At 34.0% G+C, this 24,420-nt stretch overlaps 1 protein-coding gene across 2 annotated transcripts; it reads right to left on the bottom strand.

Annotated features, from left to right (window-relative positions):
• Nucleotides 1-2,018: 2,018 nt before the first annotated feature.
• Nucleotides 2,019-24,405, bottom strand: LOC114310385 (disease resistance protein At4g27190). Of its 2 annotated transcripts, none has more exons than XM_082891565.1 (4): nucleotides 21,289-24,405; nucleotides 9,202-9,933; nucleotides 5,422-6,094; nucleotides 2,019-2,456 (listed from the first exon to the last, which is right to left on the bottom strand). In XM_082891565.1, the coding sequence occupies exons 1-4, from the start codon at nucleotides 24,274-24,276 to the stop codon at nucleotides 2,332-2,334; spliced, it is 4,518 nt and encodes a 1,505-aa protein (XP_082747691.1). In that variant the 5' UTR covers nucleotides 24,277-24,405; the 3' UTR covers nucleotides 2,019-2,331. The 2 variants fall into 2 exon arrangements, with proteins under 2 accessions (XP_082747691.1, XP_082747692.1); XM_082891566.1 differs by having other exon boundaries at nucleotides 5,422-6,088.
• Nucleotides 24,406-24,420: the final 15 nt, after the last annotated feature.

Genomic DNA, 24,420 nt, shown 5'->3' with positions numbered 1-24,420 from the left:
GTATATTCTTATCAATACTAATAGTTGTGGTAGCGGTGGTGTGGGTTGTGATAGTGTGGTTGGGGTGGTGGCTATGGTAATGGTAGTGACAATGGTAGTTATAGGGTGGTTGATGGTAGAGAGGTGATAATGGTAACTGGTGGGCCATTAAACACAACAAAAATAAGGTCCAAACTATACCTAAATTCCATAGAATAATGGCAAGTCTAGATATAAATTCACAAGGACTAATGTGAAATTCAACTAATTTTAATGGCAAGATTCCTAGATTAATTTAGACGAGAATAATTGATGATAATTAAATTAAAGTGAGAATTAAAATAACAACTAGAAAATTAAAGGGTAAATTACAAATACACCCCTTGAGGTTTTCTTAAAGTATAGATTGCCCCCTGTGATTCGAAAAATTATAAATACCCTCTTTTCAGAATTTTTTATTTAACAAAATTAACCAAAAAATGAAATTCATAATTGTTCTCTTATACAATAATAAATTACTTAAATTATTAATTAAAATATATTTCTAACATATTAAAAACTGTTAATTGACTTGATAATTTATTAATAAAATGGGCAATGTGTTATGAAATTAGAAATCTCAAAGGGTGAAATGTAATTTCCAAAACCACAGGGGACGATTCTTATTTTAATCAAACCTCACGGGATGTATTTTTAATTTACTCAAAATTTTAAATTAACACTAAAGATTAAGGTTGAGAATTTGATTTGGGAAAAATCGTAGGGCAAATAATCCACCACTAGTTGCGAACACAGGGTTTAACATTGACATCTAATTCCAATACGGTTTGAACTACTCAATGTTTCATAACTATAAGTTTGAAACATTGATCAAAAGGATCGTTGCGTTCAACATGTAGGCACAAATCATTTCAAGTAGTACAAGTTGTTCGCTCTAAACTACGGTAGCAATATGACTCATCTCTCATAGCATGACTCGTCTCATACTTTGAGTATAGCACATAAAAAACCATTGTATGAAAAGTATTCAATAAGCACAAAAAGTAGATTACTGAAATGAATAGAAAGGAATTGAAATTAAAACTTCTAAAATATTCATATAACTTGCTCAAACCATTTAAATAGTCAAAGCCTAGTTAAAACTGTATTTACATGGCTAGGGTTTCATCAAAAACCTAGAAAGAGAAGCCTAGCCGCTCATGAAGGAGTAGAAAGATGATGAAGAAGCCGCAATGGAAGACCTCCAATCCTTCAACTACAAAACCCTAGCCTCATTTGCCTATTTTTTCAGAGAATTTTCAAACCCTATAACAACCTTTTTTTTCCTCATCTTATTCTTTCTAGCAAAAACAGGTGACTTTAGAAAAAATGTGCACGAAAATCAATGTGGTCGTACGTGCGGGAAAGGCAGCACATACGGGAAAGGCTCTGCATGTGTGGAAAAAAAGCCTCTGCATGTGCGGATTATGCAGTTCATTTTGACTTTCAGGAAAGGGGCCGCACGTGTAGGAATGACCCTCCGCACGTGCGGTGCATGCTTTTCAACTAAAATATCACTTTTTGGCTCATTTTGTACTTCAAACACATCGAACATGATTCACATCAAACATTGGTAAAATGTACAAAGTTACAACAAGAAAAGGGTTAAGAAATCTCAATTATAGGCCTCAATGGTATACATTTTAGTCTTAATCACATTCCCCAACTTACAACTTGCTAGTTATCGAGTAAAGAAAGAAAGAAAGAAAGAAAAAAAAGAAAGCAAAATCTAGTTACATCCTCTTTCGTGAAAAGAACGATTGCATTTAGCATATGTTTGAACTGGATAATCCTTTGTGATATGTTTAAAGTTGAACATATTGAAATTGGAAGAAAAACATAAATTGATGCAGGGAAATGCTATATGCAAGATATGTCATTTGTGAGTTTGATTATAATAAATGGCATAACTTAATACCATGGGAGTCATAACTAAAAAAAAAATAAAAATTAAGTTATAACCAAACATCATATGAAGTATAACCAAATAACTCTTGGATCATAAATAAAATAATGTCATAACCAACATCACAATATGTCATAACTAATAACACCATAAGTCATAACAAATGACACATAAATCTAACTAAAAGTGCATATAGTACACATTGCCATAAAATTTCCATACCTAGCATTCCTCAAAAATAAAGTTAATTAGTAAAAACAAGAAGAACTAACATTTTGTGCAATGACATTTGTGTGTGTGTGTGTGTGTATGTGTGTGTGTGTGTATCAATAGGATATGTATGCATAAACCTTTCCTCTAAAGAGTTGATAATCTGCAATTGTTAATACCTGACAACGGTGTTAACATTAGTTATCTTCGACAAAGTCATTATTTTCAACAAAGTCATCTTCATCTTCGACAAGTTTGTCAACGTAAAAGTCAAAGTTACAGTCAAAGTGCAGTTCCTCATAGTCAATGTCATCCTCATTGCCTATGTAGCAATTAAAGAGAAACTAATGTTAATATTTGGCAATGTTGAAGTAAAAATAATTTGTTTGTAAAATAATGAACCTAGCCACATCTTCTATACTGTAAACAATTTGTGGTGGCATGAAGCATATCTGAAGCAATGGCGGAGTTAGAATTTTGGCTGAGGTAATAGTAAAATAAAATGTTATGTCTATAACAGTGTTACTCATTCGCGCTTCGACCCTAATACACTCAACCCTTATGTCTAATCATGACATTGACTTAGACTGTAAGGATCATCTCCAAACAAAATAAACTATTTTATTGAGAGATTTCATCAAAAAAATAAATAATCATTCTACATATTTGTATATATATTTGTCACAGAAGGGAGAAAAAATACCAATAAGAACTAACTAGCAAATATTATCATAAACAAGAAAACAAACATTTAAATATAGACTTTATTACATCATAAAGGTGATTTTTGTCATAAAATGAACATTTGAATAGTGCAAATTATAAGAACTATTTTAAAATAAAGAAAAAAAAAAAGAGTATATCATCAAATTTAGAGGGGGCAAATTGAAAGAACTATTTATAAACCTATACTAAAACATAGCTTTAGAAAGTTGAGGCGGGCCACTAGGCCCATGCTCCCTCCATCCCTTATGTGAAGAGAGAAATTCAATAATTCACACAATAAAAATGATTTGTACCGTATGTTTAATTATTCTGTTCAAAAGCAAAAGGACAAACTTCTCTTTACCTCTATAGTTTGGGTTATGTCCGGTTTACCCCCTTAATATTTAGAAATGACCACATAACCCCTTGTGGTTTGTGGACTGAAGTGCACTGTTAAGCTGTTAACGATTCAATAAAAAAGACTAAAATACCCGTGTATTTTTTCATTTGTTTGAAAGGTAAGTTCATTTTAACCCCTTGTGCTTTATTTCATGTGCGATTTGCTACCTTGAAATTTGAAAATAAGCATATAACCTTCTTATGTCTGTCACGTGTTTTACATTTGCTGTTAAGTTGGACGGAATGTTTAACAGTACACTTTAGTCCACAAACTACGTGGGGGTTATGTAATTATTTCCAAACATTAGAAGGTAAACTGTACATGACTCAAACCACAGTGGGCAAAGTGAAGTTTGCTCAAAACAAAATGTTTAATTATGAATTTTGCGGTTAGTTATAATCAGTAGTGATGCTTGTTAGGATTTAGGTATGATTTATTATAGTGTTGGTTATGATTTAATTATGACTTATTGTAATTGTTACCTTGGTTATGATCAAAAAAAATTTAGTTACCTCAAATGATATTTGGTTTATGACTTATTGTGGTGTTGATTATGAAATATTGTGGTTACTATTTTAATTATGACCAATGAGGTCTTTAGTTATGTCTCAAGTGAATTTTGGTTATGACCCATTGTTTTTATTTTTTATATTTTAATTATGAGTGAAAGTGATTTAATTATGATATTTGTAATATTAGTACCACAATTATCATAACTTGCATATAGTACACATTCTAAAAATTTGTGTATTGTATGATCCATCTTAAGAATATATATATATATATATACTATTAATTCTTAAATACCAAGTTCATTGTTGCTAACATCATTTGTATCTCAAGCATGAGATAAGGTGTGTATCATATGTATTTTTTTACGTATTTTTTTGGTATATATTATGACAATTTGTGACAATTGTTATTAATTTTCTGATAGAATTACGAGAGTGTATTATTAAAAAATAAAGTTAAACATTACAAAAATGCCTAATTTTAGTTTTGAATAACAAATTATAGTAATTTTATTAAAAAATTACATAATATTTACTATAAAAATATATTTTAAAAAAAAATACTAGCACCACCTCCGGAAGGATTTCCCTTATTGTTGGACACCATGAACCCCACTTAACTATGCCGAATTTACCTAGAATGAAAATGTGTAATTGAGATTGAATTTGTATAGTGTGTGGTCCATGTGTGAAATAAATCTGAACCATAAAATGATAAATCTAAATTTGTAGTATTACTGTGTTGGACAAACCATGGTTGTTAGTGAGGTAGCTGGGTGGTTAGGTTTAATACCTTATTTCACCCTTTTGTTTGACTGACTAGTATTTACCTTGTGAAAATATTTTTAGAAGTTAATTTTATTTTTCACTTTTATAATTTGACTCAAATTTTATTTTGGTCCCTACATTTTAATTCCCATTTCAATTTGATTCTGTCATCCAAATTTTCATTAATTTTTTCTATGTGTACATTTCAAAATCGTTATTTTTAACTTCCAACTTGAATAGAAGGACCAAACTAAAACTAGATTTAAAGTATAGAAATCAAACTATTTAATTTGAAATCATACGGACCAAAGTGGAACTGGGTTTAAACTATAAGAGTTAAAAGTGCAATTAAATCCAATCTAATTACTAACTTGCTAATTCCTAACTTTGTCAAAAATAAAATAAAATAAAAATAATAATTAAAAAATAAATAAATATTATCATTTTGCAAACTTATAAGCACCTAACTGTAATCTTCCCTAAAGTTAGCCATATTCATTAGTAATGTGAGAGATTGTGTAGAATATTATGTAAAATATTTGGGATTCCTAACAGTGTTCAATTATCATTGGACATGCCATAGGTTTGTGTTCCCTTATCTTATGTTTGGTTCATTGGAATTAAATGAAATAGAATGGTCATTCCATTAGAACATATTTTTCATATTTGGTGTACTAAAAATATAATATAAAATATATTATAAATAGAATTATTGTTTGCTATTGTAAAAGATTGATCATTTCACAAAAAGGCTAAAATATGATTATTCCATTTCAATCCACATTTTTATTCCAATGAATCAAATAGTACCTTATCATAACTACTTTTTTCTTAGCTGTAAGATGCATAGGTAAAAAATCGAGTAGTGAAGTTGCCTTGCAAATATATAATTGGAGTTTTACCTGGAAATTTGGGGCAGAGTCTTGCTTTGGTTCTGGCTGGAATTTCAGTATCATTTACATTCGGGCCAAAACACACGAGACTTGGAAGATTTAGAAGCCTGACAATGGAAATTTCTCGCGAAAAGATTTCTTGCGAAAAGATTTTTTGCGAAAAGATTTCTTCTTCGTTTTCCCTGGTGACAATCTTTTCTACCTTCTCGCAATGTTCAACTGTGAGATCAAGTAGATTCACAAGGACGTTGGCCATGGAAATTGTGAATATATATCTCAGGTTGTCACAGTGCTGCACTGTTAGAAATGTTAGACTTTCGAAACAATGAGTTTGTTGGGAAATATTCTTCCATATGTGCGTCAACTTTGGCAAATACATCAATTCCAATACGATTAACTGAGCGATTAATGTTTCTTTCTCAGCAACATCAGCACATGCCCCCTCTTGGAGATCAAATATCGTTTCCAGTGAATCACACCACCACACTTTTAGCCCTCCTATATTGTGCAGCCTTTGCATTAACTTGGACGAGACAACACTTGATAATTTTCCACAACACTGGACCCGCATGAATGTTACTTTGTCAAGGCATCCGACTTCAAGTTGATTGTGCCATATCTCAGTTGGCTCATCTATTCCTGTGACATTAAGTGTTCCCTTGGTGCTTAAAATAAACTGCAACTGTTATCACCTCAATTGTGTTAGTGACATATTTACTAATCCATTGTTTAGTTAAAAATGAAGATCGGATTAATAGTCAAATACATATCATTTCTAACAAAATAGTCAAGGGACTAATTATTTAGGACTAACAGTTCATTGTATCGTAATTCGCCTCTATCTAGTCTGTCCAAACTATAGCGATCCCGGTATTCCCTGCTATTGTTTAACCGTAATCCGGACTCGGTTCCGTGGATTCGTTGTTGTTTTATTCTCATTTCTATCCCTTACTCTTTGTGTTAGAGTTTTGGGTTGTGTTGGGCAAGTTGGGAATAAGTTGGTTGTGTTTTAAAACTTAGAATTTTTGCCCAAGTTTTGGTCTCTACGCTCGAGCGGCGATTTGACGCTCGAGCGGGTTTTTGTTGTTGCCTTTCCGCTCGAGCGGCATTTGGGACGCTCGAGCGTGAATTTCCTTCTCTCAGCATTTTGGACATCTGCAGAAAATTCTGGGAGAGTGCATCCGGCGCTCGAGCGGATCTTTGGACGCTCGAGCGTGAACCTGTGTCTGACGCTCGAGCGGGGTGTTGTACGCTCGAGCGGACCTGTTTTATATCAGTTCGTGAAATCACCTTTTTGTTCACTTTTCAACATCCTTTCTCTCTCTTACTTTTCCAAAAAAAGCTATTTTGAGAGCTCCTCTCACTAAAACCCTAACTTCTCTCTTAGGATTGATCTAGTAGGAGTTATTTTCTCACCTTGGGCCTTTACAAAAGTTGTGTTGATCGTCGAGGGCTATCTTCTAATCTGAAAATTTCGGGATTTGGAGCATTTCCGTTTCTTCATCTCCTTCGTTGAGCCCCATCATTCGAGGTAGGGATATCCTACTCCTCTTTATGAGCTTTGTCTTTGAATTTTAGCATTTTGATATGTCGGGGGGGGTTGTTGGGTAATTTTGAGAAAGTTTGGGCCTTTGTGTACTTTTACAAAAGTTGGGGTTTTATTTATAATAAACCTGGAAGCATGTTTGGTATAGAGAAATGGAATAAATGTTGAATCATTGATGAAAATGGGACCTAAGGGTTGGGATGGTAATTATGGAAAATGACCTAATTACATTGTTTGATTAATTGAGATAATTAATTGTGAGAAATGAGGAAATGAAATGGAATTGTTGAGATTGGGAATGTATGGGGAAAAAGGGTGTAGTTGAATTATTTATCACTCACCGAATTGAAATGTTGATTGAATATCCATTTGTGCATTTATTTCCTGCTTAGAAATAATTGCTTTGGGCTACCGGTGGAGGGTAGTGTGGATTGTTGTAGACAATGCATGATGATTAGGCAAACTAAAACTAATCAATCGGATGTGTCATAGAGTATGACGGTTGATAGAATACATTAACTTTATGTATTGAGTGATTGTGTATATGACCAATGTGTTTATATGCATTATGTGTAGACGGTTGGTAGAATGCATTAACTTTATGTATTGATTGATTGCGTATGTGATTCTGTGTTTACATGCGTTATATTGTGTATAGAACCTTTGTGTTTATATGCAGTGTGTAGAGGAGGAGATGGGGGATGTACTCCGCGGTTTAAGGGAAGATGGGGGATGTACCTCTAAACCGGATAGGATTGGGAGGAGATGGGGAATGAACTCCGTAGATACAGCTCATATGCTTGTCTAGTGAAGTGTAGATACAGCTCATATGCTTGTCTAGTGAAGTGTAGATACAGCTCATATGCTTGTCTAGTGAAGTGTGGATACAGCTAATATGCTTGTCTGTTGATGTGTGATATGCTTATCTGTTGTAGTAGTGATATAGCTCATATGCTTATCTATTGAAAAGTCTGTTGATTTGATATAGCATTAAAATGTATATCATCATCGTTGTGAAGTATGGAAGTAGTTTATGTGTCATTGATACAACACCAAAATGTGTATCCACCGTGAATTTTGAAAATGTTCTAGTGGTGAACCATAATCTCATCAAAACGTTTTCACCAGAGTACTGCACCCCGTTTTCAAACTCAAAGTTGAATAAGAAATGAAAGGTGAATTGTAACATAGGTTTGGTTGTCATGGAATTGAAATAAGATGTGAATGGAAGTGTAAGTATCGACCACCTATCAGTTGCTAATCTTTTAATCATTGTTCATAGTTGGTTTAGTATATCTCTGCTGGGCTGTGGCTCACCCTATATGGGAACATCATTTTCAGGTACTGGTAGCATGCCGCCTCTACGAACATAGCTTGGGAGGTTAGGGACAAGACATACTTTTGTTGCCTTATTTTCCTTTGATGTATTACATGTAATTTCAAGCCAAGGGCTTAATGTGTAACCGAGTTAATACTCTCTTTTGTAACCAAGTAATAACTTGGAAAGCTGTAAGCCCGCAGGGCATTTACTTTTATTGTTAACATGTAATACTTTTGTAATGAAGTACTCTGATTATTTGAGGGAATGTGGATCTTTTGTATATAAATGTATGTTTATATTGATGGGTTTAATATTATTATTTTGAGGGCGTGACACAAACAAACACTTCTTAGTGTTAACACCATTTATTTGGGAGCTGGGAACAATTGACAACAGAATAATGATATACAAACAGAAAAAACATATAACATTTGTATACAGAATGATGTGGTTACACTAAGACTTATCCTTTTAAAATTATGTGCCCATTAAAATGACATTTAATTACAAAAAATACCACCATTACATCATTCTAGAAAAAAATTAGGAAAAATATCATATCAGTAGAGTTTTGAAAAATAATTACAAATTAGTGAGAAACTTAATAAATATTTAATCAAAATTGTGAACTTTTTCACGGAGTTGTATTTTTTTTTTCTTTTCTAACATTCACTGTGATGTAATAATCCCAAAAAATTATGCCTAATTTTTTTTTTTTTTAAAGAATTGATTGAATTTCTTGACAAAATCTTTGACCACATCAATGTTAAGAGTTTATTCTCCTTGATGTTGTGTACCCAACAATTTTTTCCTCTTCAAACATTTAGAGGTTTATCCTTAGTTTAATGAATATTGGAAATATTTTCTTTCAAAGAATGGGTTGTTAATGTTGAATACTATAATTTTAAGACAACTCACTTACCTTACTATCCAAGAGATGGTGTTGAGCTGAGTTAAAAAATTCCACTTTTCGAACATTGCGTTGTGATGCTGAAGGGAGTGCCCTCATGTTGGGACAGTTGATTACTTTTATCTCCTCGATGAATGATCCTTTAATTGTGTAAGCTTGAGGACATAAACTCTTGAGGCTTGGCAGATGATAGAGTTTGAGACTACTTAGTTGAGGGAACATGATTATATTTGTTGCGACTTCATCATCTACTTTTGGTTCCTCATTAACAATCGCTTCCAGCACACCACATTCAGCTACAGCTATTTCTCGTAGTTTCACAAGAAGTTTGGCTTGAGAAGATGAGAATACATATCTCAAACTGCTACAACCCACTATTGTTAAGGATGTCAGGTTCTGAAAGTTTGGAATTCTTAGTAAGTTGTTCTTCCAAACATGTGTCAACTTTGGTAGATAAAGTAGGACCAATTTTGTTAATGAAGGGAGTACGATATCTGAATAGCCTTCCCTAACAATTATTCCTTCAAGATCAAATGCCACTTCCACAGATTGACACCACGCCACCTTAAGTCGTTCAAGACTCTGCATGCTCTTAATCACTTTGGATGGAAAAAGAATATTCGATGGCTTACGACACATCATAATAATGATGTCTCTCACTTTAGGTTGAAGTTCCCTAGAACATATCTCTATCACGTTATCCATTCCAACGATCGACAAATGCTTAAGGGTAATTAATTCAACCTATAAAGTCCATTCACAGGATTACAAATATAGTTAAACACAACATATTTTATTTCCATTAAATATCATTCATTTAATGTTGAAAATAACATAGCAGAATTTTCAATTATGTTTGTGTCTAGTGTGGTTTAGATAATGACAATCAATTAAGATATCTAAGACAATATTCTTCCTCATATCTTCTATAATTATCAACTAATCACTTCACTTACATGTCATTAAATCTAAAAAATGAGTCTAAAACGTGGATTTATATATCATTTTTCATAAAATTATACATGTTTTCTAATGCAAGCTCGCTATACTTGAAAATCATTGATTTTCTCATTTCATAGCAAGATAAGGTTAACAAGAAAAATAGAATATATTTTTGAGTTTAATAAAATATTGGCCTCCAAACAAGTTTTACAATGTAAATCAGATTTTTGACAATTTAAGTAAATATGAGCAAGTAAAATGATTGAGTGGGATCCTCGTTGTTGTTTTTCCTTTGATTGGTCCCTCTCCAATTCTTGGGTCTAGTGCTAGCATGTGTTTGTTTTTCAATGCCAATTTAATTGGGATAGTTGACTCTAATTATGAATACTTTGTGCACTTCCCATATTTTTTTTTTTTTTTTTTTGATCGGCAAAAAAGAAACTTTATTGATGTAAGAATTAAGTACAAAGTACAAAACAAAATACATCAACAAAGAAAAGGGAAGTGCAAAAATATCACAATGTGCTAAATCATCCCAACTAGGTTGCCATCAAAAGCCCATCCTATCATTTGCTAACACCCCTGAATTACTGAGAAACCAACAAGAAAACAAACCAAACACCACAACAACAATAACACAGCTGAGCAGCAAAGAACAGCAAACTCAACCGCCCTACCACCAATAGCAGGTCACACTAGATTCCATCCCAGCCCTATATATCAGCCAACATATCAAACAAAACAAAAAACCAACAAGACAGACCAGTAATAGAGCTTAGCTGACCAACAGACCACTACCTAAGCAAAGCATTCCAGCAGACCAACAGACCATTTCCCTCCTTTGTTGATGTAAGTTATGCTTGTAATTTTACTTCTTCATCAATAAAGGCTTTTATTTGTTGATCAAAAAAAAAAAAAAATAGATACTGTAATTAAATTTTACCATATTAGAATATTTTTATTGATAGCTTTCTTGGTGACCACTCTTACTTGACTATATATAGGCCTCTCATTGTATTGTAAAGAGACACATTATCGAATACACTTTTCTATTTCTTCAATACTGTAAACATGGTATCAGACATATTACAACCTTTTCTTGGCCGCTAGCCGGATCTCAGTCCTATTTGCTATCTTTTCATCCCAAACCCCTCAGTCCTTGAACTTGAGTATCTCACAGCCACACATTTGTCTCTTTCTCCAACCATCGCCGCCATTACTCACCACAGCTCCAGCCATTGCCTCCACCTCGGACATTTATTCTATCACGCCAGCTACAGCTTCAGCCATCACGCTGGCAGTTCCGGCCCATCACCGCCGTCCTTTGCCGTTGCTCAACTACTAGCCCACATTCAAGATCTTTCCTCTCCCTCTCTCAAATTTACCCCTCTTTGTAATCTACAATCTCATTTTTTTAATCAAACCCGTCCTACACACTTCCCCAAACCCACAATTTTTAATTAACCCATCTAAAATTCTCTCTCTCTCTCTCTCTCTCTCTCTTTTGGGTACACTTTCTATTCAAACAAAACAATATGTTTTTCAACTCAATCACATGGGCTTGTCCCACTATTAAAATAAAAATTCCTTTTTACTAATTTTTTTTTTTTAAGAATATGATCTCTTCTTTCCGCTCCACTCTGTCTTTTTCTCTATTTTGACATCAAATAGGTTTCTATCTTCAAACATATTTGAGTTTGAGGGGGTGGTGGGCAGTCACCGAAGGGGGGGGGGGGCGCAATGTACTTATATCATGGAAAGCAAAGAGATACACCATGCGAACCACCCAAGTTGTCCCTTGGCGCACCACCCATGTCACCTCCTAGCGCACTACCACCTAAGCTGTCCCTTGGCGCACTACCTAAGCCAGCCCCTGGCGCATTCTGTCTTAAGCTGCCCCCTGGTGCACTCAATTCCTACAATGGTTTGGTACGACCATAAACTGTCTTCTGACATTAACTCTGGTTGCTCATACAAAGGTCCGATACGACCATAAACTATCTTTCGTCATTAGTTTTGGCTGCTCTTACAACGGTCAGACACAACCATAAATTGTCTTCCAGCGTTATTATTTTTATTTTATTTTATTTTCTCTAGTTTCTCTTTCCAAACTCCAGTTGGTCTCTTTGCAACCACCTTGAGTTTGAGGGAGACTGTTATATATATATTATATTCACTATATATATTAAATACTGTAATTAGGTTTTACCATATTAGGATATTTCTATTGTTAGCTTTCTTGGTGACCACTCAGCCTTGCCTATATATAGGCCTCTCATTGTATTGTAAAGATACATTTTATTGAATGCACTTTTCTATTACTTCAATACTATTAACATTGAGAAAAAATAAGGTTAACAAGAATGTTTTCTATTAAAATATCAAGCTTAAATTAATTCATTTTTGCTTTATTAATATTTTGAAAATTGCAGACTGACAAATTAGAGGCTTTCTTCTACTTTATCTGGGGAAAACTCACCTAAAAACAAAATAGGTTTATCATATACAGGGAGAGAGAGAGAGAGAGAGAGATATCAGGGTGGCTTAGGGAGATAGAGGTAGGGCCACTCTTGAGATTTATGATATCTTAGGCAAACTATGAAATGAGGCCCTCATACATATATATCTTTTTGGATAAATTATAAATGCATCTCATGAAATTTGCTTAAAATATGAATTGCCTCATGTGGTTTTGAAAATTACAGCTTGTCTCTTGAAGTTTCTAATCTCATAACAAATAGCGTATTTTATTAATAAATCATCAAGCCAATTAACAATATTTAATGCTATCAAAAATTTATTTTAATTAATAATTCAGGTAATTTTATTATTGAATAAGAGAGTAGTTAGAAATTTCTTATTTTTTTCAATTAATTCTGTTAAATAAAATTTTTTGACAATGAGATATTTGTAATTTTCTAAACCACAAGGGCAATTTATATTTTAAGCAAATCTCAAGAGGTATTTATAATTTACCCTACTTTTTTTTTGTGAAACTTTTATAGATAAAATGATAAATAGTAATAATTTTTTTATTTGTTAGTAGTCACAAAAAAGTTTACTTGCACAAATAATCGTTGAAATTATAAATTAAAATTTACTTCCATATATTAATATAAAAAGAAATCATTGCAAAGACTAAAAAAGATAAAAATTTGATGTTGTTATTTTATAATTTAGCAATATTCAGTTTACAATTGACCCAACTATCACATTTTAGCGGCAAAATCACTAATTAAATTTGCATAATCTAATTTATTTATCAAATCTTTTTCAATAGATAATATAACTAATCCATTCAATAATTCTTGTACATTGTTGATCAAAGGAAAGATTTATTCAATATATATATATTCAATTTGGCCCAACAACACATGAAAAAATAAAAAATTGTTCGTGGCTGGAACATGAATTTTTTTAGGGTCCCTTTAGACTAGGCCTCAATCAATAAAAAAAAATTACGGTAAATTACAACTACACCTTTTAAAATTTTCTTAAAATACGGATTCCCTTATGGTTTGGAAAATTATAAGTATTCTCAATTTTATTTTATTAATTAATTCATATAATTTTATGATTGTATGAGAGAGAAGTTAAAAATTTTATTTTTTCAGTCAATTTTGTTAAATAAAAAATATTGCTTAATAAAATAATAATAAAAATTGGGCCCTAATGTTTATTGGGTCTATTTGAATAATATAGTATAAGGTACTAATGAATTGGGTTATTTACTGGTCGGTCTCGTTTTTGGATTTTATTACCCATTAGGTTTTGACTCAGAATCTGATGTACACATAAGTCCTGGCCCATCTATTATTTTCCCTTTTTTACCCTTGAGTGTTTTGTGTTGCCCTAAACAATCCTTTGTTCTCTCTCTTCCTCCACCATTTGTCCAGACTCTCTCTCTCTCTCACACAGAGAAGACTCATCTCCCTCTACCATTCTGTAAAGAGTTTCATCGTCGCACCACCATCGTCGCCTTGGTTGTTTACCCACTATGGCCACCGTCATCAACCACTACCACCTTCGCCGACTACTGCCATCACCATTGTTCACCAACCATATCCACCGTTCTCCTCCGTTGCCATCAACGTCACCAAGACCACCACTACGGTCGTCGTCGAACCATTACCACCACCTCCACCATCATCTTCCATTCACAACCGTCATCGTCCATTCGCAACCACCATTGATCTACACTCCACCGTCACGAATCCACCACCTCGTTCACCAACCACATCAACCATCACTGATCTATACTTCACCTCTCTGATCTTCACTCTATTGTCGCCGATCCATCAATTTAGTTGTAGATCTACATCGATCTAGTTGTTTCAATGGTGAAATCGACTCCAAATGACTCCAAACAACACTATTTTTTCAGATCTTACTTCTTCTTCTCCTCCTCCTCTTCTTCCTTCTTTCTTTTTCCTTCCATCTCTCTCTCTCTCTCTCTATTTTTAAAAATAGATTTGCTGTAAAAAAAAATTTGTAATAAATTTATCAGTATCTAGTTGTGTTCAGTGACAAATTTATCATTGAATGTATTATTAATTTTTGTTGATTTTGTATTGATCTATGATGGATTCATTTTATTTTTTTTTTAATCATAAATTTATCAGTCTCTATTGTTTATTGTGTGTGTGTATGGATTATTGTACATAAGTGAGTGAACCTGAGTAAGAGTGAATGATTCAAATTTATTTGTAATTTTTAAAAAAAAACTATTATCATTGATGAAAGTGTGTGTGTAAATATGACTGAGTAATTGAGTGGTGGAGGTGGTGGCAGTAGTGATGTAGTGGTGATAGGTGTTATTTTTGTTGAAACAATTCATTAAAATATCGCCGGAGGTGGTCACCAGTGCTGGAGGTGATTGCCAATGACCGAAGGTACCGGTGATCGGAGGTGGTTGCTGGCGGAGGGGGAGAAAGATATTATAGTGTTGTTGGGTAGCGGGCAAGTTGCTGGATAATGAGTTTTGGGCTAAGGGTAAAATTGGAAAAACATGGTTATAATTTGGGGTTAGGACCTAGTGGGTATTAAGTTGTTGGACTGGCCCTGTAACTCCCCCCAAATTTGGAGCCCTACTTTGGTCCAAATTTTGGAGGCCTAAGCCTTGCTTGCTTACTCTAGGATGGTGAGGAGGTGTCTACTGGGGAAAGGGAAGAAGGAGACGAGATATTATTTTATATCCAATAATCTAAAACCATAAAATCCATTACTAAAATGTACGTCTAAAAAAAAAATAGATTGAATTAAGCATATATTCCTCAAATGAGTGATGTGAAATCTGTTTATTTCAAATTCATATCTAAAAACACAATTATATTATTCATTTTAGTGATGATTTCGAAGGTTGATAAGAATGAATATAAAAGGCGCATTACACGCAAGTTCCCTTTTGTGAACTTATATTCCATTGTCTTAAATAAGATTTTGAGTGCTGCTATTAGCACTTACCTAATTTTTTTGGACCCTCCAATTCTTACTTTTATTTATTTATTTATTTATTACAATTATACCTTGAAGTAAAGTTACATTAAAAGACAACATTTAATGGAATACTCACCCACCAAATGAAAATAATTAGAATGACACTCTATAATATTGTACACGCACCTTCATTCCCATCTACACATATTCCTTACCAATCTAAACCCTAATCGTATTCTTCTTCATCACCATCCTAAACCCACGTATTCATCTTCAATGAAAAACATTTGAAACTACCTAATCAGTTAACGTTTTGTTCGGTAGTTTCAAATGTGTTCGGTGTTCCAAATCAGTTAACGTTACAAACAATCCTATTACAGACTCTTAAGTTCATACATTTGTGGTCGTTTTCATACATTTGTGGTCGTTTTCACCATTCGTTGATAATTATAGAGTAATGGAGGACGATGACAACAACTCTGATAAGGTTGACGTTGTATTGGTAAGTTTATCTATCTTGCATTTATGATTGGTTGTTTTTGGTTTGGTACTAATTTGCCGACTATTAAAGTTCTATTCAGTAATACAGTGCTGAACAAAAATATTTAGTTCAGTAATATAGTGCTGAACATAAATATTTTGCTCGGCACTGGAATACCTAACGATTCCACTTTGTAGGATTTTTCCCCTATTTCTATTTTGTCTGATGGTTTTTCCCTCTAAAACCCCCTGTATCGAGGGTTCTATCCCAAAATAAAGGATATATATATATATATATATATGTGTGTGTGTAATAGGGAGTTGGAAGTTACCTAAGAGAAGAAGAAATAGACTGTCAAAGAGATTTCTGACTAAGATACTATTGTTCATGGTGACAGAGAGAAAGAAACCATCGTTTATGAGAGAAGGAGAAGAGAGGGACAGTCGATTCATCTCTTAATCGTTTGTTATTCTCAATCGTTTCTCAATTGTTCATTGTTTACTAAGAGAAGAAAAAGAGGTGTGCAAAATTAGGTGGGTGTACACTTGGGTGTGATAATATTATGAATATGAATAAAATTGGTATTAAGTGGAGTGTTCAAAAAAAAATTTATTAAAATTTAGGGTTTAAGCTGGGGGTTCAAAGAAATGGGTGGTCCAAAGAAATTAAGTAGGTGGTAATAGCAGCCCCCAAGATTTTTTTGTTCCTTCAAGTTCCATTAATTTTTAATAGACAAAATTACCCTTCAAACAATGGTTATTCATCATTTCTAATTGTTTATAAAAAAGTATGGTGATGTGACATTTATTTTGATTTTCAAAACTTCAAATCATCATAATTTTTACAATGCACATTTATTTTTGATAAACTTCATGTTTTTAGAATCAACACAACAAAATCTATCAATTAAAATTAATATTAAATACAAAATTATATAAAAATTAACATATGTTTTTTATTACAAATTTACAATTTAAACCATTTTTAATCGTAAGTTTTAACTTAACTAACAATATTTTTTTGATCTAATTTTTTCAATTCTTTTTTTCCAGGTTTAAAACTAAGAATATTCTTAGTTTAAAATTGGAAAAACTAACTCAGTTTTAAAACTAGAAAAAATTGAGAAATTTCCCAAAAATTGAGAATATTCTCAATTAATATTGAAACAAAATAGAAATTTCTCAGTTTTGCTGGATAATTTCGCAAACTGAGATATGATTAGTTTTGTAAGGCTAAAAATATAATATTTTATTTTTATAAAATTTTATATTCAGTATTGGTCTTATTTGATAAATCTCGTTGTGTAGACTCCAAAAATATAATTTTTTTTTAATTATGACGTTTTTAAGTTTTGAAATAACAAAATAAACGTAAAATGCCACATCAACAATACCATTTGAATAATGGAAAATATCTGGTACTTTTGAGGCATGGTTACGTGATTACCAAAAGTTTTGTGTATGTGGAAAGGGTGGGGCCGCAATTTATATTGAAGCATGAAGCATAATGCTGGGTGATTGGTGGATAATATTGTCATGTATTGCACTTGTAACACCTAATAATTTTTTATTGAAAAATGTTTGGTGGCCCGAATTCTGTGGCTCGAATGGCTCGAATTTGTCAAAACGACGTCGTTTTGCACCCATAACGACGTCGTTTTCGGTGTTTCGAGCCATTTGAGCCATGTATTTTCAGGCCACCAACCATTGCTGTTTTTTATTAGCACTTAATGAATTGACGCTTCTCAATTCATTCCGCCCTTTAATAAGGGCAAAAATAGTCATACATACATAAATATTTTGAAAATAGGACTTCGTGTGTTAAAAAAATGGTAATTCTATTTACAACTTAATTACTCTCAGTTCACACCATTATTCATAATTTTTTAATTGCAACTTTATCTTTCAATCAAACATCCAAATTGCCTTCATCTCTATTCCATCCCTTCATCAACAAACCCAAAACTAACCTATTTACAACCACCACCACCGACCAACCATCACCGATTGGCCAACTACTACTATCATGAAGTCATCTTCACCGTTATTGTCGCCACTCTCCTCCTTCTTTCATTTTCTTCGTTGCAACCATCACTACCTTCCTTTGCAACTCGTCTTCTTCATTGCTCCGCTATCGCTGCCATTGCTGCTTCGCTTTCTCAGTCCATCGCTGCTGCCGCCATCCCGTAATCACTACCATTACAATGACCTGTCACCATCACGCCTCTCATCATGTGGAGACCACCACCATCGCAACTCGCCTACATCTAATGACCAACCATGCGTAGTCTGTAGAGAGAGATTTGTGGGGTTGCGACAACTGTGCATTGCGGCAATGAGGGTTGCGATGATGGTGAGGTAATGGTGGTAGGGATGAAGATAAGGGTTGCGATGAGAAAGAGAGAGGGGTAGAGGCCGGCGGCTGATGGCCAGTAATGGACAAGGTTTTCGGTTAGGGTTAGGGTCGAAGACGATGAGAATAATTTGGTATTATTTAAAAATTAGTGGTGTGTATTGAGACAAAATTAAAAGCTTCAATTTGTGTTGTGTGAAGTAAGCAAGTGGTGTGTACTGAAAGGATTTGTGGCATGTAAATAGAATCACTCTAAAAAAAAAGGAAGGAGGACTTAATGGAATATCAACCTTATCAATAGGACTTTTAGATGATTAACCCTACAAAATAACACTATAAAACTAATCATTTCAAAAGTTCTTCCCAAGAATTCTAAGTAAAACAAAAACCTTATAAGTTATAAAAATCTCTTTGGAACCGCTACTCAGACCAGTCCAGATCTTCTATAGTGTTTTTCCTTGTAGTGTTTGTGTAGTGCACCAAAATGACGTCGTTTTGGTGCGTGCACAAAAAAAAATAAAAAATAAAAAAATGAAACGAAATGTAGAAGAGAAGAAAAGGCCAAAGAGAAGAAGACCCACAGTGCAAACAGAGCACTTCTTTACCTTCCTTTCTCACAATCGACCTCCATGACCACCTCTGGCAATCACCCCTCATTTCCCATCTTCTCCCCTCCCTCTCTTCTCAAAATCTGCCATTAACATCTCTGGCGACCCCCCACCTACAAGATCCACCTCATCTTCCCATTGTAACCCCACCCCTACCAATTCTTCCTCCATCTCAACTCCAACGAGCCTCTCTAACCCATTCCTACCCTCACTTGCCCATTCCCAACCGTCATTGCCGCCGCAAGCTCTCTTTATGTCTATCTCTATTTCGATCTTGCCAGCGCTGGTGTTAGCGGGGGTAGTAGGTTAGTCAAATAGTAGAGGGGTAGTATCGGTCAAGCACCTTCTTCTTCTCCCTCTCTCTCTCTCTTGCCTATAGGTCTTTTCTTTGGCGCTTTTATGTTTTGCTCTTGCATTTCGTTTCAAAATTATTTTCTTGGGGATGTGCAACAAAACGACGTTAGTTTAGTTTTGCATGTGGCATTTATCCGTGCAAAATTCTAATGTTGAATGATAGCAAGACCACATTGCAACAAAATTGAAAATATAAGGTTTAAATTGAAACTACAATGACTAAATTGACATTTCGTTTAAACTATAGAGACTAATGGTTGTCCCTTAACCTCAACCTTTTTAAATTCTAGGGATAATAACAAAACAAAAAAAAAAACCCTCCAATGTTTGACCCTTGCAACAATATAAACTCTGAGTTTTCAATTTTACCAATTTAAACATTAATCTTTTAATTTGTTTTTAATCTAAATCATTTGTCTACTTTTTTAACTAAAATTTACCCCCTCAAAAAAAGTATTTTAGTTATTATGTAGGTATACATAAAATATCTAAAATACCCAGTTTCATTGAGTTCAATGACTAATATACCCATTTTTCTATTGATTTTACTTAACAAAAATAGGCAAATGACTTAGATTGAAAACAAATAAAAAATTCAAGTTTTAAATTGACAAAATTAAAATTTATGGTTTATTTTCTTACAAGGGTCAATTTTTTTGATTTATTTTTTTGTGTGTAATTTCCCCTAAATTCTTCCATCCAAAATACAATTTTAGTATTTTTAAATAAGAGGACTTACATGTAAGTCCTAATATATAGACTTATTGTCCAATATGTCCTATGAGAATTAATGGCGTTTTTTATCAAACACTATTAAAAAAACGTCACTGGTTGTTAATTTTCAGTGACAACTTGAAAATTTTGTCACAAAAAATGTCATGATTGTACTTATTGTCCAATATGTCCTATGAGAATTAATGGTGCATTTCATCAAACACTATTAAAAAATGTCACTGGCTATTAATTTTCAGCGACAGTTTAAAAAAATTGTCACAAAAAATGTCATAATTATAAGTTTTAATGACAGTTTAAAAAAATTATCACAAAAAAAGTCACTAATTTTTAACTTTCAACGACAGTTTGAAAAAATCATCACGGAAAATGTCACTAATTGTAAGTTTTAACGATAATTTTAAAAAAACTGTAACAAAAAAAAGTCACTAATTGTTAATTTTTAGCGACATACAAAAAATCGTTATAAAAAATTATTTTTAGCAACGGTTTTACTAGGCCTTGATGGGAATTAAGTCAAACTATTAAGACTTATTGGTAGTTTGCCCTTCAAATAACTTGGTAAAAGTTCGCAAAATTACAGTTCAATTCATATTAGTTTAGCTAAATTTTTAGTCAAAAGAAATAGGGCAAATTATACGTGTAGTCTCTATACTTGCCTCTCATGTCAATTTGGTTTCAGTAATATTAATTTTGCCCTTTAATTTTTCAAAATGTGTCAATCTAGTCCAAATGATAATAGCCGTTAAAAAATTGAATAAAAATCAAAGGCAAAATGATCTATTAAAAAGGGAATGAATCATTTGAAATTGGAATCCTTCAATAACTTTGAGTGGAATTAAAAAACCATTTTGTCCCTTAATTGATACCATGTGCAAAATTGAAAGGTAAAATTGTTGCAATTAAAATTATAAGAACCAAATTGATATAAACAAACTACAAGAATTAACAATAATTTGTCTAAAGAAATACAACACATAAAAGCGGAATTTGGTTCCTAAATACTAATTAATATCAAGTGTAGTTTGCCGTTCTTATTTTTGCATCCAACAACATATTCCATCCAAAATATGTTGTGTTCTCATTATAGCCCAAAAGGTCAAATGAAAATAGCAAAATAATAAATAAAATCTATGGATGCCCCACAGGAATGAAGCTTAAATAAATAAATAAGCTTAAGTCAAAGAAGCATACCTTATTGACGAGAGGTTGAATATTATCGTAATTGCTATCCGAAGTATTGCAAAAACTATTGAGCTTTGGTATCCACCAGAGGTCCAGCCGGTTCAATTGCGGCAGCTCAATTCCATTTATAGCCTTGCAGATAGCAGTAAAACTTGGCAGGTCTCGAAGGTACAAATCGTTTAGTTTAGGAAACACAATTTTATCTGTTGTTTCAGTTGTTGTTGATGCTATCTCATTTTGATCTCCTTCTTCTTCACTCAAAATAAGTACTTCCATCTTACGACATTCAGTTACAGAAAGTTTCTGTAGTTGCATCAGATCTCTGGCTATGGATGATGAGAACATGCTTTCCAGTTCATCACAATTACTCAATGTTAGAGAAGTGAGGTTGCGGAGCCGTACAAGTTGAGTAGGACCCTTCCACAAATGTGTCAATGCGGGCAAGTCTCGCAGTTCCAGCTCTGTCAACGCACTGAAGGCCTCCTCTGGTAGTTGGCCATGACAAATCTTTTTCAATTTTTCTAAATTTTCAAGATGTAGCAACTGTAACACAGGGAAGGCTATTTGCGGAACTGGAACCCCATCTGCTGTTTCAATGACATATTCCAGATCCTGACAATCTTCCAAGAGCAATTGTGTTAATTTTTTGAAACCATCTTTGTCTAAATCATAGCCACCAACATTCTTCACACCTACTACTCGTCTTAGGTCTAAAATTTTAGTGATCTTGAGAAGATTCTTGAACTCACTCTCCACAAGATCGCTCTCGTGAAGATCCCAGAGAAACAACTGGTTTTGTAATTGATATTGTAATTGATAATATCTAAATTGGTATAAATAGCCAAAGGCTATTTCGAATGCTTTTAGATTCGTAAGGACCAAGTCTCTTGGCCAGTATGCAAAATGTCGTAGATGAATGGCCAAAGTTGTAAAATTAGACAACCCACACAGCTCAGTCAAAGTTGCTTTAGTTTCTTCTATCCTATGTTCATCATTAAAGCTAGACCCAAGATACAACTCTTCTAGCTTTGATAAGCTCGACAAAACACCTGGGCAAATCCTCTTCACACCACATTGCGACAAATCCAGTAGCTTCAAGTGACTAAGCCGACCTATTTCTTTTGGCAACTCCTCGATTTCGGTGACTTGAAAACTCAAAATTTCTAGATTCTCCAATGCTCCTATTACAGATATATCATTGATCAGTCCGCATTTGTATAGTGACAAGCTTCGGAGGTTGGTCAACCATCGCAGGGATGTCGGCAGTGATCCTTCTATGTACACATTCAACATGCTTAAAGCTTTGAGTTCCTTCATCCCTCCGTAGAAACTATCAGGGAGATTTGGTAGATTTGATGCATGATTGTCCTCTAGCCGTAAAAGATAGAGTTTTGGAAATTCTAGATTATCAGGCAGCTTGCTCGTACCAGTGCATCGCAATGAAATTACAGCGTAATTTTTGTGTCGTTCTTTCTCCGGCCATTCTTTCAATGCTTGGTCACATCTTGCCATAAATGAATGCTCCTCCCTAGATGCTATTGATGTAGCAACATCACGAACTACATCATGCATTTTAACACAACCGTCTTGTCCACCATCCATCAAGAGATAGCCTTTTTTTAAGTCATCGACAAAGGCATGTACTCTGTCTCTTGCTTCGGCAACGCTATCAATGGCCTCAAACAACTCTATCCCAACACCATATCTAACGAGATCTTCAAGTGGAATATTAAAATCTTCAGCATATAAGGAGCAGAGCAAAAAGCATTCCTTAATTTCTTTACTTCCTAAGAAATCGTAACTCAACTCCAGAGATTTAAACACCTTTTCTTCTACTCCCCTGATGTTTTTTACCATGGACTTGCGTAACTGTAGAAGGGCTGAATTCCATGAATGCCTATCTTTATCTTTGAGTGCCCTCGCAACTGTAACAATAGCAATCGGCAAACATCCACATTCATCCGCAACTTTCTTCTGTGTGATATACAAATCAGTACTTGTGTGACTTGTGTCACTGGAAATTCCAGCCATCTCCTCGAAGAGATTCCATGCTTCTTCTTCAGTTAAGACGTCAAGTGTAAATTTCTTTTGAGCATTCATATCGTTGGATACATCATCAAATCTAGAAGTCAGCAAAATTTTGCAGCCTCCATGACCATCTCCAAATGGAATTCCTATGTCTTTCAGTTCGAGACGATCCCAAACATCGTCCAATATGACAAGGATTCTCTTGGTGCCCCTTAGTCTTTCAAGCAGTCGATCTGCTCTTCCACATTCAGTCTCCTCCCTAAATTCCAAACCCAATTTATCTCCAATTTCACCTTGAATCCTCCTTTCATTAGGACTTTGGGACACGACAGCCATCACAACCTCATCGAACAATTTCTCTTCTTTTGCTCTTTTGGCAACTTCTTTCACCATTGTTGTCTTACCAACACCTCCCATCCCGCATATCGCAATCATGTGGAATGTATCATCCTTCAGTGCCTCCATGACATCTTTCGTAATCAATCTTCTAGATTCAAAAACCTTAATACCTTCAGTGGATGTGGATTCTATCCCTGGTGGAGGCTCATTGTAGGCCACTTCCGTCAGTTTCCTCTCTTCGTGCAACTTAGCCACGTCTTTTGCCTTGTTGGTTGCTTTCTTACCGAGTGAGTAACGTAACTTCAGGTTTGGACACCACCCATATAGACACCCTTTGTTCGCTTCAACTTCATCTTTTAGAATTTCTCTGGCCTCTTCGCTGCATTTATCAACCCTTCCCAGCCACCCCTTTACATCAGGTCCAGTAACTTTTACATTTCTTTCTGCTTCATCAACTGATAGCTGCATTGCACTTCTTTTCTCATCCAACTTCTCGACTTCTTCTTTCAGATTCTTGATCTCGCTTTTATAGGAAAATAGATAACCGAAATGACGGCCAACTGGAGCCATTAGAAATTCTCCAATCTTGCCTACAATCGGGCCAACAAAGCCGAGTAAACCAGTAGCCATTTCTCACTTCTATTTCAGTTGTGTACCTCTCTCTCTGTTTCAAACCAGTAGCCAACTGAGTGAAAATAGAGAGGCAGAGGAAGATATTACAAAGATTTCTACAACCAAAAGAAGATATGAAGATATGAAAGGAAAGTGAAATGA

Source organism: Camellia sinensis, chromosome 10 (assembly GCF_055761805.1).
Source record: "Camellia sinensis isolate YWXY chromosome 10, ASM5576180v1, whole genome shotgun sequence".
NCBI lineage: Eukaryota > Viridiplantae > Streptophyta > Magnoliopsida > Ericales > Theaceae > Camellia > Camellia sinensis.
This window is presented reverse-complemented; position numbering and strand designations above follow the sequence as displayed.

What these genes read in the sequence shown, in the direction of transcription:
- LOC114310385 (XM_082891565.1), bottom strand. Translation starts at nt 24,276, where the DNA reads ATGGCTACTGGTTTACTCGGCTTTGTTGGCCCGATTGTAGGCAAGATT. An exon ending in TTCAACCTCTCGTCAATAAG is followed by an intron (nt 9,934 to 21,288) that starts GTATGCTTCTTT and finishes TGGACTTTATAG; the next exon opens with GTTGAATTAATTACCCTTAA. An exon ending in ACCATCTCTTGGATAGTAAG is followed by an intron (nt 6,095 to 9,201) that starts GTAAGTGAGTTG and finishes AGGTGATAACAG; the next exon opens with TTGCAGTTTATTTTAAGCAC.